The sequence below is a fragment of the Myodes glareolus genome, chromosome 15 (assembly GCF_982192425.1).
Source record: "Myodes glareolus chromosome 15, mMyoGla1.1, whole genome shotgun sequence".
NCBI classification, from domain to species: domain Eukaryota; kingdom Metazoa; phylum Chordata; class Mammalia; order Rodentia; family Cricetidae; genus Myodes; species Myodes glareolus.
In genome coordinates, this window is record NC_142040.1 from 32,128,111 (window position 1) to 32,141,649 (window position 13,539).

At 41.1% G+C, this 13,539-nt stretch overlaps 1 protein-coding gene across 3 annotated transcripts in view; it reads right to left on the bottom strand.

The window, feature by feature from the left end:
* Window positions 1-4,598: 4,598 nt before the first annotated feature.
* Window positions 4,599-13,539, bottom strand: part of Rgs7bp (regulator of G protein signaling 7 binding protein) — a 103,768-nt gene continuing 94,827 nt past the window's right edge. For all 3 annotated transcript variants that reach the window (XM_085676753.2, XM_048442959.3, XM_085676754.2), the window contains one exon: window positions 4,599-10,062. In XM_085676753.2, the coding sequence (XP_085532879.1) occupies window positions 9,971-10,062 (92 nt within the window). In that variant the 3' untranslated portion in view covers window positions 4,599-9,970. The remainder of the gene's footprint in view (window positions 10,063-13,539) is intronic.

The following is a 13,539-nucleotide window of genomic DNA, read 5'->3' on the forward strand; positions in this document are numbered from 1 at the left end:
CTTCATTGCCATCTTCCTTCCTTCCTAGTACTTTTCAGCATTCTTCATTAGCTCGCCCCTTTCTCCCTAAACTTTAAACCTCAGATGATTCCCTCTGGCTCTCTCCCTGTCCCCAGTCTCCTCCAGCCACACTGATTCTCATGGTGATACCATATGTAGGCGGCCCACACAGAATGTCTTGAACTCTCATCTCTTTTTTAAGTACCCCACTTATATTTCATTGCTTTAGAAAACACACTGAGGCCATTCGTCTCTTGAAACCCCTACCACTCTTGGGAGTTCTCACTTTTCCGCAATAAATCTGCAGTTTGTCGGCTTAATACAAAACAAAGCAGACAAAGCTGGGATACAATCCTTAACTTATTGTCTGCCTTTATAAAAATCAGTCCAACATATTGGGTACCAGAAGTATCCTAGGATGCTGATTCCAAGGATTGGATTATTCACTAGATAAATGGCACTAAGATCTCGACAGTGGGTGTGTTGTAACACTGAATGGCCACGTTATTCCTTTCTGATAAAATTGGAAAAGATAGGGAAAAAAAGGAAGTGCTTTGACTTTGTCCTGGAAAAACTAGCAGTTAGGAAGGCTCTGAAAGTGGATAGTGATGGGGAAAAATGATAGACACAAGGCAATTGATCCCATCCATCCATCTATTCACCTGTCCGTCTGTCCATCTGTCATTTGTCCACTATCCATCCATCCATCTGCCTGTCCATTCATCCACCACTGAAAGTAAAGTGTGAGAGTCAGTGGACCTCTTGGGAAGACTAGAGAGTACCACTTTCTGTAGCTGGAAGGCCCTCACACCTGAAGGCAAGACGATGTACTCAACTGCGAGAGTGACCGAGTTCAGAACAGGCTGACTTCCCAATCACAGTTGGAGTCCAGATAAAGCCAGAGGGCTGGAGAAGGAACTGCTGGGTATTGAGGTGAAGATTTTGGGCCTCCAGCTTCTCCTAAACATGTAGACACAGCCCCTCACTTCGTGGAAGACTAAGCCCCCATGTACCCCTTTGAAGGCAATACGGTGGTTCAATGAGACCGAGGTCATTTTACTCAATGTATTCCTGTGCCCCCTTCTTTCTGCCGCCAGACCAATAACTGGGGTCAGACTAACAATGAGCATCTGTTATGCTTTTAAATGGAAGTGCTGGGTTGTTCTCCAAAGAGATGGCTTCCATGCACCCACTGGTGACCAGAAAAGCTTATCTAGGAATGCATTCCAAGTGAGGTAGATGAAAGAGTGATAAAATATATGGGGAAATTTGGAGACAGTGTTCTGTGACACAGGATTTAGTACTTTAGCTAAGGTCTTGGAAAATGGTTCTAATATACCGTTATTATAACATTTAGAACAGTGCATCTCAACCTTCCTAATACAGCTTCTCATGCTGTGCTGACACCAACTGTAAAATTATTTCGTTATTATTTCATAACTGTAATTTTGCTACTGAGTTGAATCATGACGAAATATCTGATATGCAGGATATCTGATATGTGACCCCCAAATCATGACGAAATATCTGATATGCAGGATATCTGATATGTGACCCCCACAAAAGGGTTGCAACCCACAGGTTGAGAGCTTAGAGGCTGGAAAAAAGTGATAGGCTCTGAGTGCTACTTGGTTCCCAGAAGTTCCCTGGCAAAGTACAAAGTAAGGGACTGAAGGGTTCAGGTAGGTGAACTTGCGGAAAAAGGGTTTGATATGATATTGGAAAGCTCGCCCAGGCTCTGTTCCTTGGGAGCCTCCAGAGGACACTTTATTTTCCCAGATGATAAAGACTGTGTGAGGGAGGGGACTGCAGCAGCAGCAGCAGCAACAACAACAGCAGCAGCATCAGGCAGGAGCAGATAATGTATATAATGAAAATCTAACCCAGCTGCAAACATCCTTCCTGATTGCAATGATAATGCCATTATTATAGGACAAATCTGCGAAATTTGAAGAGACTCCAAATTTCTGGAAGTCCCATGGGTCCTTAGTAAGAATTGCTGCTTTTATCTTCCCACCAACAAATAAGTGGTCATTAAGAGTCCTTTGCAGGTTTCCAGAAAGTAGGTGGGCCAGAAACTCGTAAAGGCACAGACTGACATTTAATGACGGGTAAGTGTGTGTGCCCTCTCACACATCATGTCTTAGCACTATAGGTCCTTGCTCGACAGTGAGGAAGGAACTTACCAGTCAATGCTCAGGGGACATTTGGGAACTAGGTTTATTTACCTCTAGTTGACCTCATGTTGACAGCACTCTATTTCATAGATATATAAAAATGTATAACATTTTAAAAAAACAGTTTGCAAAACTCAGAGAGGGTGTCTAACTCTGTGTCTTCAGGTACTCTTTCAGGGCAATGCTTCTCCCGCTCTGGGAAGCCTCACATGGCTTTCTAACGGCACCATCAGAGGCCGTCATCAGAATGACTTTTCAGGGAATGCCACATTTGTCTGCCAGCCGGATGCTCTGCTAAGTGGACAAGATGAGCCAGAAGTGCTCTGAATTTTGGGATGAGAATGGTGAGCTCCAGGGGACGGGGTAGGAGCAACCACTGTAAATGCTGCACCAGTCATGCCGTTAGGCATCTCGTGGCTTGTGGAGTGCTGAGATATTCTCTCGGAAGCAAAAGGAAGTTAGCATCCCTTGATCCTCCAGCTAGCAAGGAGAAACTGCGAAGCCTGATAAGCCAAAGAATGTAGGAAGCTTTTGCAAGTCTGTAAAGGAAATAAATTTAGTTCTACAGACTTTGGGCCTGCGGATCCCTTGTCTAAGGACATCGAAATGGATTTATGGCCTCTAGAACAGTTAATATGATTTGTTTTAAGCCACTAAGTATGTGGTAATTTGTCACCAGGCTGAAGAATGTCTACCTTGTTGTCAAACAGACATCAACTATTGTGTCTTTGACACAAAGAAACAGCTTGGGAACAAGGACATCCGCCCTGACTGGAATTAACCTGTGTTCTGAAGGGCTCTGCCTTTACTGTCTGCAGGACACCTGCAAACTTCACTCTCAGGGACTCACAGTGTCTCTACACAGGACTGTGGAGACCTTCCCCTACCTCAGCGCAGGGTGTGCCCAGTGGAAAGGGAGGGCTGTCGCTCCAGTTTTCTGCAACTGGTCGCATTTGCAGAAGCTCCACCTAGTGGAGTAACTTAGATCACAAGACCTCTGTCCCCTGTGAACAGCCGCACCAGAGAGGTCTTTCTGTTTTCGCTCCCCCAGGAGACAGGCATTCCGAAATAACAACCTCCAAATGCAGAAGGACAGCACAGTGGCCAGTCCATCATTCTAGTTGCCCCCTTTTCCAGGAACGCTCTTCCTTGGGATCTGCTGAACACCTGCTTCATCCAGAATGTAAAGAAAGTAACAAACCCCAAATCCCAAACCTAGTGCTGAAGGAACTCCCTTAGCCAATAGCCTTAAGATACCAGCCTTTTACACCATACATGGCCTCTTATACCATAAATGCCGATGTAGAGCACACTCTCTTTCTACCCTGGCTTCTGGATTCAGTTCCTGTTCCCTGTTTGTGCAGAGGACTATGATCTGTGAGTCTACCCCCAAATAAATAACTCTTTATTATACTCATTCTGAGCTAGTGTGGGATTATTTTATAGCTTCTATCTTCAACCTAGGACTACAAAAAGGAAGAAGAATAAACAAACAAGCTTCCGTGATCCTGGTGTGATTGCATTTCTGGATCTAGATGGTTACTTAACCCCTAGGAATGGAAGGCAAGATTCATATCAACAAAATGAAGGCTATCACTTCTGTAGAAGGTGACATGCTTTTGCTCTATCCTATTGCTTGACATTCAGTTTTGGGACCATGCTCATACCCATGAACACCTGGGGAAGATAGCCTTTATACGAGGTGGTCAATATCTCTCAGAAATTTGGGATTCTGTTACCAAGGGAAAGAGAGAGAACGGATGTTGGAACAATGGTCACAGTATTGTTCTTGGTGGCAGCATCCTGAGATTTAGGCAGGGTAGCACAGTCCACCAGCGAGCCCAATACTTTGCCTTTGAAAGCTTTCTTGGGGTGCATTCCTGTTGGAATGTGTAGATTTTTTTCTTTTTGGTTTTTCAAGACAGGATTTCTCTGTGTTACAGCCCTAGCTGTCCTAGAACTAGCTCTTGTAGACCAAGCTGGCTTTGAACTCACAGAGATCTGCTTGCCTCCTCCTCCCAAGTGCTGGGATTAAAGGTGTGCACCACCACTGCCCAGATGGACTTGGTAGATCCTTCTTTGGGTGTGTGGGCACTTGCAGGAGTATGTGTGTGCATCCAAGCACATACTTGTATCCTTCGGTCTTCTTGCGACTGTCAGATGAGGTAGGTTTAGAGATTGCTATTGGCAAAACAGTTCCCAAAGTCCCTTTCATGCTTCCTTTGTTGATTCCACAGGATGGCTTTCTTTCCCTCATCCTTTCTTCCCTTCCTTCCCCCACGCCCTCTTACTTTTCACCCCCACCCCGTTCCCCTCTATCTTCTTATACTGCCCTGGCTCTCCCTCGCCACGACCCACTGCTCACATTTTGACAAGGGTGGAAAAGGGGGGTGGAGAGGAGACACGTAATGACTCAAAATGTCTGCTTTACATATTTTTTAAACTTTTATTATTAGTTTTTATTACACAAGTAATACATGTTCATTGTAGAAAAATTAGAAAACACAGAAAAGCAAAAGGAAAAATAATCACCCATAATCCCACTGCCCGTGGATAACTGCTATTAACATTGTATTTTATGGCCTTCTAGCTTTCTTATGCATATATATACATACATAGATATATTTATATGTGATTTTCTTTTTTTACAAATATTGTATCATACTATACATACTGTATTATAACATGTTTTCATTTAATATATATTGTCAATGTCAGTGTTTATTCCCTGAAAAAATTATACAGATACTACATGCTCTTTGTGAAAAAGTCAGAAATCACAGATATGCAGAAAGAAAATACGATTGCTCCAAATCTCACCTCCCAGAGAGAAATGTTGGCATCTTTCTGATTCTGTAACATACACACATGTAGGTATGTTAGTAAGAGGGTAACTTTCTAGGAAGTCTCCTATTATTTCCTTTCTCTATCTGACAACATAGACTGAACATTTCAATAAATACACATGGTGAGCATTCTTAATTGGTGCACGGTATCCATCGAAAGGATATACCATATTTAACCATACAATATAGGCATATTTACAGAATGTCCTTTCTTGTATGACTTTTAAAATAACGAATAAATGCATCTTAGTTCACTTTTTTGCTGAACATTAAATAACATAATAACATTTATTCAGTGTGTGTGTGTAGATTAGAGGTGAACCTGCTGGAGAGTCAGTTATCTCCGCCTACCAGTGAGTTCAGGGGTCTAACTTGCTTGGTGGCAAGAGTGGTCTTTCCCTGTGGAGTCTTCTTGCTGGCCCATTGCTGAACTTTTGAAAGGAGAACTCCCTTAATGTGAAATTACAGAGCGTGCATGAAAAATGCATAGTACCAAAATACTTTCCGGAAAGGTCAGATCAGTTTATACTCTTGTCGGCTACAAGGGAATATTTATATTTGAAATTTTCTCCTGTCCCCAGGAACTTGAATGGTTTATATGCATACCTTTCAGAGTTGTTCATATATGCAGTTTTTGTTACTAGTGTATTCAGATATGTTTAATGCTATCAGTGGATTATGGCAGCTCATGGTGTATTACTGCCTTGACTCTTCAGCTCAGCTGGAATCTCCTGGAAAGTTTGATTCTTTCTCTGACTCAGGAAATACTCTCATGTCATTCATTCACCATTCACTCATTCAGTGGATTTGTTTTCATTATTTGGTGTGTTTACAGCACTATGACAGGAGATGAGAAACAGTGTTAAACGAAATGCATACGATTGTTACCTTTCATACTTTCAGTTTAGTGGGATAGACCAACAATCATGCAAGCAGTACTGGGAAAAGTATAAGTCTTGTAAACAACTGAGACTCCCAAAGTGCTATAAAGGTCCAATCTCTTTCTTGCATGAACTGCAAATATTATGTTCTCTTAATTTGGTTTATTATTTACTGTATAGAACTTTTATCTACTTTTAAAAAATAATGTCAGTCCAACTCATCCATCTTTTCTTTATCACATCTTCCTTTGGTATTATGCTGAGAAAGGCTTTTATCCCCCACATTAAAATAATGTCTTGGATACTTATAAGTATTTTTTCATGTTTATTATTTATTTATAAGTTCCAAATTTTGAATACTTATTTTATTTAGAGTTTACTTTGATTAAACTATGGATCTAATATTGCTCCCAGGAGAGGTTAACTAGTTATTCCAGACAACTATAATTATCCCAACTTTTCTCAAATTTGAAGTGTATTGTACTCAGTTATTTTATGTTATTGGATGCACTGAGGATGCTGAATTAGTTATAGCAATTTATTGTGAGTCTGATATGGTAGCACTGCTCTTCCTCATCCTACCTATAGTTACTAGAAAGGTAAGCATTTTCTGTCGTGATATTCTAGAACAAAAGGAAAACAGAGATGTTGCTTCTTAGGCACGAATGTGTGAAGAAGGGACTTGGGCTGCATGACAATTCTTAATTCTTTCAATGCTGAGATGTTCACAGTTTGGAAGTCCTAGTGGGTTCATTGTTAATCTGGTCCATTCACAGGTTTTCTAAAATAAATGAGACGGGTTTAAATATTTGCGTTGTGTCATTTTGAAGCTGACCTTCCACTAGGTGGCAGCATTGCCTAACTATGAGCATCCTAACTTTTCACTGGCGAAAGGAGGAACACAAAGGTTGGGCAGGCTTGAGAATTTTGCTGGCATTGGGACTCTTGCTGCATCTACAGCTTTCTTTGTACCTGAACAATGAATGGTACAACAGGGCAGCTCACTGTGGGTCTGCATCTAGACGCCACACATCAGGGGTCAGACATTAAAGTGATACTTTGGCTTTATCAGGGGTCAGACATTAAAGTGTTACTTTGGCCTTACCGTTACTTCATATTTCATTGAAGGAGCCTTTGGGTCCGCCCCCCAGGAACTTGGTTCTAAACAATACATTTGTGGGGGAGGGGGACCAGATGATGCTTACTTTTATACATAGTGATGTTCTACAGGTTTTCCACTGCCCCCCCCAAATGTATTCTTTACAATTTGCAGGAAAAGCTAAAATAGGATATAAAATGTATGGTAATAAAATGAGTGTGTGCCACACACAAAAAACGTGTCATTCTTTTCTGTTTGAAGCATGTGGGTTTGTTTGTGAGACAATAGTCAGTGTTTTCTCCTACCCCAGCTGGGCTGGGTGCTTCTGAAAGCACAAAGCTAACCTTCCACAGGGAGGGAGGCAGCAGAGCTTTATCTCCTGGAACCACACCTGAGATAGTCCATTGGCAAGGTGACAGGAGAGAGGGGCAGCTCCTACCGGATGCACTTGGCAAATCTAAGGGAAGGTGGTGAATCACCCGTGGCAACCAGAAGCCAACATAGTTATCAGAGCTTAGATTACTAAATGTTGCTTTAGGACCTGCTACTTCATGGTTGTCTGTAAATCTCAGAGTGTGTCTATGGGAGCTATAAAACTGAGCAAAGGCTGGAGAACAGGCACTCAATAAAAGGTAAGGTGCTTGGACTATATTACCTTAGATACGGAAGTCTGGCTAGGCGATTAGACATATTCCCATCTCCATGAATAGCTACCATGGCGTTCTCAGACATGGAGGTGAGACCTGATTTTTTTTTTTAACAGTCTTCAGTTGTACAAAGGACAATTGCACAAAAGGTGTTATCATCACGTTGCGACTAAGGAGAGAGCAAACGCAAATGAACAAAACTGGAGTGATTTAGGTCAGGCAGCAACAGGAGCGTGCTGCACCCCGCGGGCTTATCTGTCAGCAAGTCTGCATGGATTGCTAGGAATGAGGCTGAAGTGTGGGGTTCAGTTCAGTCAGAGTGTGTGACAGAACAGAGATGGAGGCTGAGAACATGCCATTTAGAAACGATAGCTCATAAATGAGATAACGTCTATCTCATTTGAAGAGACCTGTATTCTGGAGTGAATACTAAGCTTTAGTCAAGATGTCGGAGCCAGGTGAGCTGGGAATGAGTGGTTCCTTGCTTTGTCAGGAGTCTAAATAATACATTCCTTCCATTGCTTCATGAACACTCCAATTCAGAACAACTATAATTTTCTCCTGTAAGTTGTCAAAAGTACTTCTTTTAGTGAATCCACTCATATCTGTAGCAATGAATGCATTAGTTAATGGATCAGTGGAACATAGTGTGGGGTTCCAAGAGATTAGCTCACAGCAACTGGTGGAATGGAAATGCAGACCACTGAGAGACTTTGGAGGCCTTTTTCATCCCTGAATTCTTTCACTTTTGATACAAAAAGATAGGAGAAAATTTAAAGTACCGTACAATTTTCTTTCCAAATATTAGGTTGAATTATGTGAAACTGCCATTTTTAATAGGTCAAAACAGTCAGATATCAGCCATTTCATAGAATTCAACCTAATACAGTAATTATCCATGTTTTCCATGTTCTGTAAAGTGAAAGGCTTTACAATATTTTGTTTTTAGGCCAGGGTATTGATATCAGTGTACAAATAAGTGCCTACCCAGTTGGCCACCACTTGAAGCTAGTTTGTCTCTCTCAAAGTTGGGCACCAGCACCTCCTGTCTGACTTGAAGATAGTTCAGAGAATGGAGAACAAGGCAAAAAGTGCAGTGGTTCATCTTCCAACTCATGGTTAATCCTGCTTGGGAAAAGGGCCAAAGGGAGGACAGAAGAAATTGAAAGAAAATAAAATGGGATTTGTACCATATAACAAGTTCAGTGGAAGAACAGAGCCATGAGTGTAAAAGCATAGTATGTGGCTCCCTCTTTTCTAAAATACAGTATTGCTTAGTGTGTCCTGCTCTCAAGATGCTAAACATTAAGACAAGACACAGAGTAACATTGGAAAAGCCATATCTGCATAGTCATCTAAAATGAGAAAAGCTAAGCTTAACTAAAACATTTTCTTCATTAATAATGTAAAATGTTAAAGAGTTTATGTTCTGAGCTAATTCCGGCATGCCCTAAAAGATTGAACACTATGCTGATGTGCGGACTCCATGCTTCAGGTTTCAATTCAAACAAAATATGATAATATTCAATTTTACATCTGAGGGTAAGTGTATAGGTTACTACACCATTTCCTAACTGGATAACTTCATTTTCCAAGAAGCTTAAAAAGACACCATTGGATTAAAAGAAAGTTAGTTGCCCATATGCAGTGTACGAAGATATTAGGATTATTGAGTATTTACAAAATGTATGTTTCAGATATGGTTTTGTTGCATTATAAATTATGATTCTTTTATGTTGACACTTAGATTCTGACAGAATGGAAGACTAAATGTAAATGAGTGCAGAGAGAACAACACGTGAAGTGGTGCGAGTCTGGGTAAGGTATTATTTCTAATGATACTCATAGATTGCATTTTTGAACAGTTTTGATGTTTAAAATAGATTTCTATGTTTAGAGACATCTTTCATATCTGGTAAATGGTTAACATGAGATCAGCAAGAGCTACAGATATACTACTATATGTGAAATAATTTTTCTCTGTATAATACATTTTAAAAAAACCTTTAAATAATTTAAAAATCATAATTCTTGCATCTGTCATGGCATGGTTCAGAGCAGACATGCACAATGTCAACTTTTAAAAATCCCTTTAAAAACAGGCTGCATTTTTTTCAATCTGTTCTTTTTTTTTTTTTTCCTTGACGGCAGCTGCTTTCAAGTGTAAAATTATTGAAAAGGGCAGGGAGAGGTGGATAAAAGTAAGAAGGAAGCATAAAAAAGGTGGTCAAAACCATTCTCGGCGTTTGGCTGCATAAAGGTTTCCAGTTCTGGGGTGTTTTTCAGGTGATCTTGTCGGTGAGTTTCCAGGGGAAACCGCCTAGCTTGACACAAGACAACACAACCCGAAGAACCTTCTCTTCCGTCTTCTGACCATGGGGTAGGGAGTTAAATTCAGAAGGCTGCTGTCATCTGTGATGGGAAAGAATGCACATAGGAGTAAGGCACAGACAAAAGCACCCTTTCTTTATGAAGTGGCTTTAAAAATCCATCACCCCGTCCATCACACTCTAAACCCCAGCAATGTCAATGTTTTGGACCAGAGGCTATCTCTAGCACTGAAGGACCTCAGCAATGCTTTGTTGTTAGAGGCTATCCCCAGCACTGAAGGACTTCAACAGTGTCCTTGGCCTTCACTCACTAGGATGCCTCTATCAGTTGGGACAACCAAAAATGTCCTCAGATCTGGCCAATTGTCCCGTGGGACAGAAACTCTAAGGCTGAGAACCACTGGTTATAATTCAACTGAAAGTGCTGGGAGACAGCCTTCCAGTTGGGAGAAGCTGCACATGCCTTAGTAGAAGCAACCCAACATCTGAGTGAGCTTGGCTTTGTAAGCTTGCCTTCTGTGACCCTCATCAATCACTCAATTGATGTGAGATTCCCCTCTGTATACTGTAAATATGCTTTATTACCATTGGTTAATAAAGAAGCTGCTTTGGTCTATGGCAGGTCAGAATACAGCTAGGTGGGAAAACTAAATTGAATTCGGGGAGAAAGAATGTGGAGTCAGGCAAATGCCATGTAGCTGAAGAAGGAGAAAGACACCGGAACCTTACTGGTAAGTCACAGCCTTGTGCTGATACACAGATGAATAGAAATGGGTCAATTTAAGATGTAAGAGCTAGTTAGAAATACTCCTGAACCATTGACCAAACAGTGTTGTAATTAATACAGTTTCTGTGTGATGATTTGGGTCTGGGTGGCCAGGAAACAAAAGTGCAGTCTCGGTTTACATTCAGTATCACTAAACTTTGATGTCCCCGTGTGGGAATTTGGGTTTGGTAGTGAATGATACTTACCTTAAGTAAAGACTATATTATGTGAAGCACTCAGTTAAATCGATAATTAGTAACTATTTTCCTTTATATAGGACCATTTTCTTGGTTCCATTCTACTCCCTTGTGCCTTAGAAAGAAGTTTCAGCTATTTTATGCTGTGTCTTCCCACATACATATGTGCATTATATGTAGAAAGACATATTTGTAAATATATACATACTATAAGACATATATGTACATACATATGCATTAGGTTAGATTGATAACTATTTAATAAACACTTTGGGGATCAAAATTTTAGCATAATAAGTGGTAGGGGAAGAAACGAACCAGGGGGCTAACTTGTTTATCTGAGCTGGACTCTTAAAACGTACTGCAGTCTAAAAGGAAAGGAATTCAGGAGGTCCTGGGAGAGCAGAATTGCAAGCAAGGGCTAGAGGACTATGAAGTATTAGCTGGAAACCAGAAGCAGGAGCAGAGCTAGTGCAAGGTTTACATGCGACACAATAGATGGTTGGCATTGAGGACTGTCAGGTGGCATTTCAGAGTAGAGTTGAAGGGTTCCCCTTTCCCACTTCGAACCTTAAAGGAGATTGAACCTCAACCAGAGGCATTATCCAATGTTAGATGATACAGGGAGGAAGGCACCACATGTTAACGGAACTGGTTTGTGGTTGAGGGTTGTTTTTCTTTATTACCGTGCCTGGATGCTTAGGAAACTGTTGCAGACAAAGATAAACCCGGGCTTCCTGATCCTCTCATACGACCATTTTCACCCAGGTACCTGAGCTCCCTCATCTTCCCTTAAGACTCTCTTATGTGTCAATGTGTTATACTTATTAGCAAACGAATACTGCCCACCCAAGCTGATAGGGATCTTGGCACTGGATTAATTTGTGATAAATTTAGCTGTACCCCAAGAAACATGTTTAAGCCAAAGGAGAAAGTGGTTGGCCAGCTGGGTACAGCAAATGACTCTCCCACCCTCCCCCTTCTTGTCTCCAGTGGCTAAAACTGCTGTGAAACTCACGTTCTTTAAATGTGGAGAAAATTAGTTTCAGTTTTATCTTTTTAATTGTGAAAAATAAACTGCAAGGATCCAGGCATCAATATTTTGAGAGCTAAGACTACAGTCTCTTTCATCTATATTTAACTTGTTTCAAATGAGTTAAGACCCTGGAAGAAATGCCAGGTCTACTGCAGGAGCAGGGGCTTCACTGTGCAGGGAGAGCTCCCAGAGGCGAATCGTATTTTTAGAAAAGAAAGGAACCATACATAACTCACTTTTCCATCAGTTCTGGGACTCTTATTTCAACTACCAAATGGTCAATGAACTTAACCTAACTGGATGGGGCTTTGAAGTGTAGCTCTGGATCTTTTTAGGTAATGGCTATACTTTTCGAATTTCAAGTTCACTGGCAATTCAGGGCTTTTTGGGAGTAGAGTCATCAAATGTAGAAAGACATTTATAGACAAGAAAGATCTCTGACTTGTAAGATCTACCATTTAAATACCTTTCTTATGTGCATCGCTTTCATCACAAAAGAACTGTCTACTGTGAATTTATTAAGGGAAGTATCTATGCATGTTCTGTTGCCACAGGCTGTGTCTTGTTCCTTTTTTTAGTGTTAAAAGCACAGAGGTATCATACACAGATATGAGAGTTTCACTAAGACTGTCTTACTTACCCATTACAGTAAACAAAAACTTCTTTCTATAGAAGAACCTTTTATGGTATTGCAATTCTTCCCTTCAACCTTCTTTGTAGGTATGTCAGTGTGTATGTGTGTCTGTCCGCTCATGCATACTATGAGACAGACAAGTGGGCACACACACACACACACACACACACACACACACCCACACACACACATACACACACACACGTATATACAGGGTATCTGTGCTGCAATGACGTGTGTGCACACACATATACAGGGTATCTGTGCTGCAATGACATGTGTGCACACACATATACATGGTATCTATGCTGCACTGATATGTGTGCACACACATATACAGGGTATCTATACTGCACAGTGTGCGTGCGTGTGCACGCACACACACACACATATACAGTGTATCTATGCTGCATAGTGTTTGTGTACACATATACAGAGTATCTATGCTGAACTGATGTATACACACACATATACAGGGTATTATGCTGTACAGATATGTGTGCAACACATATACAGGCTATCTATGCTGCACAGATGTGTGTGCACATGCATATATACAGGGTATCTATGCTGCACAGTGTGTGTGCACACACATACACAGGGTATCTATACTGTACAGTGTGTGTGCACACACATATACAGGTTATCTATGCTGCACAGTGTGTGCGCACACACATATATGCAGGGTATTTATGCTGCACAGGGTGTGTGCACACATATACAGAGTATCTATGCTGTACAGTGTGTGTACACATATACAGAATATCTATGCTTCACTGATGTGTGCACACAAACATATACAGGGTATCTATGCTGCACAGATGTATGTGCACAGGCTGATGCTTCACTTACAAGTGGACACAGTCTTAAGATGAATGGGAAATGCTGGCGTTAAGCAAAGGTCCTGCTGCCTATTAAGGATGACG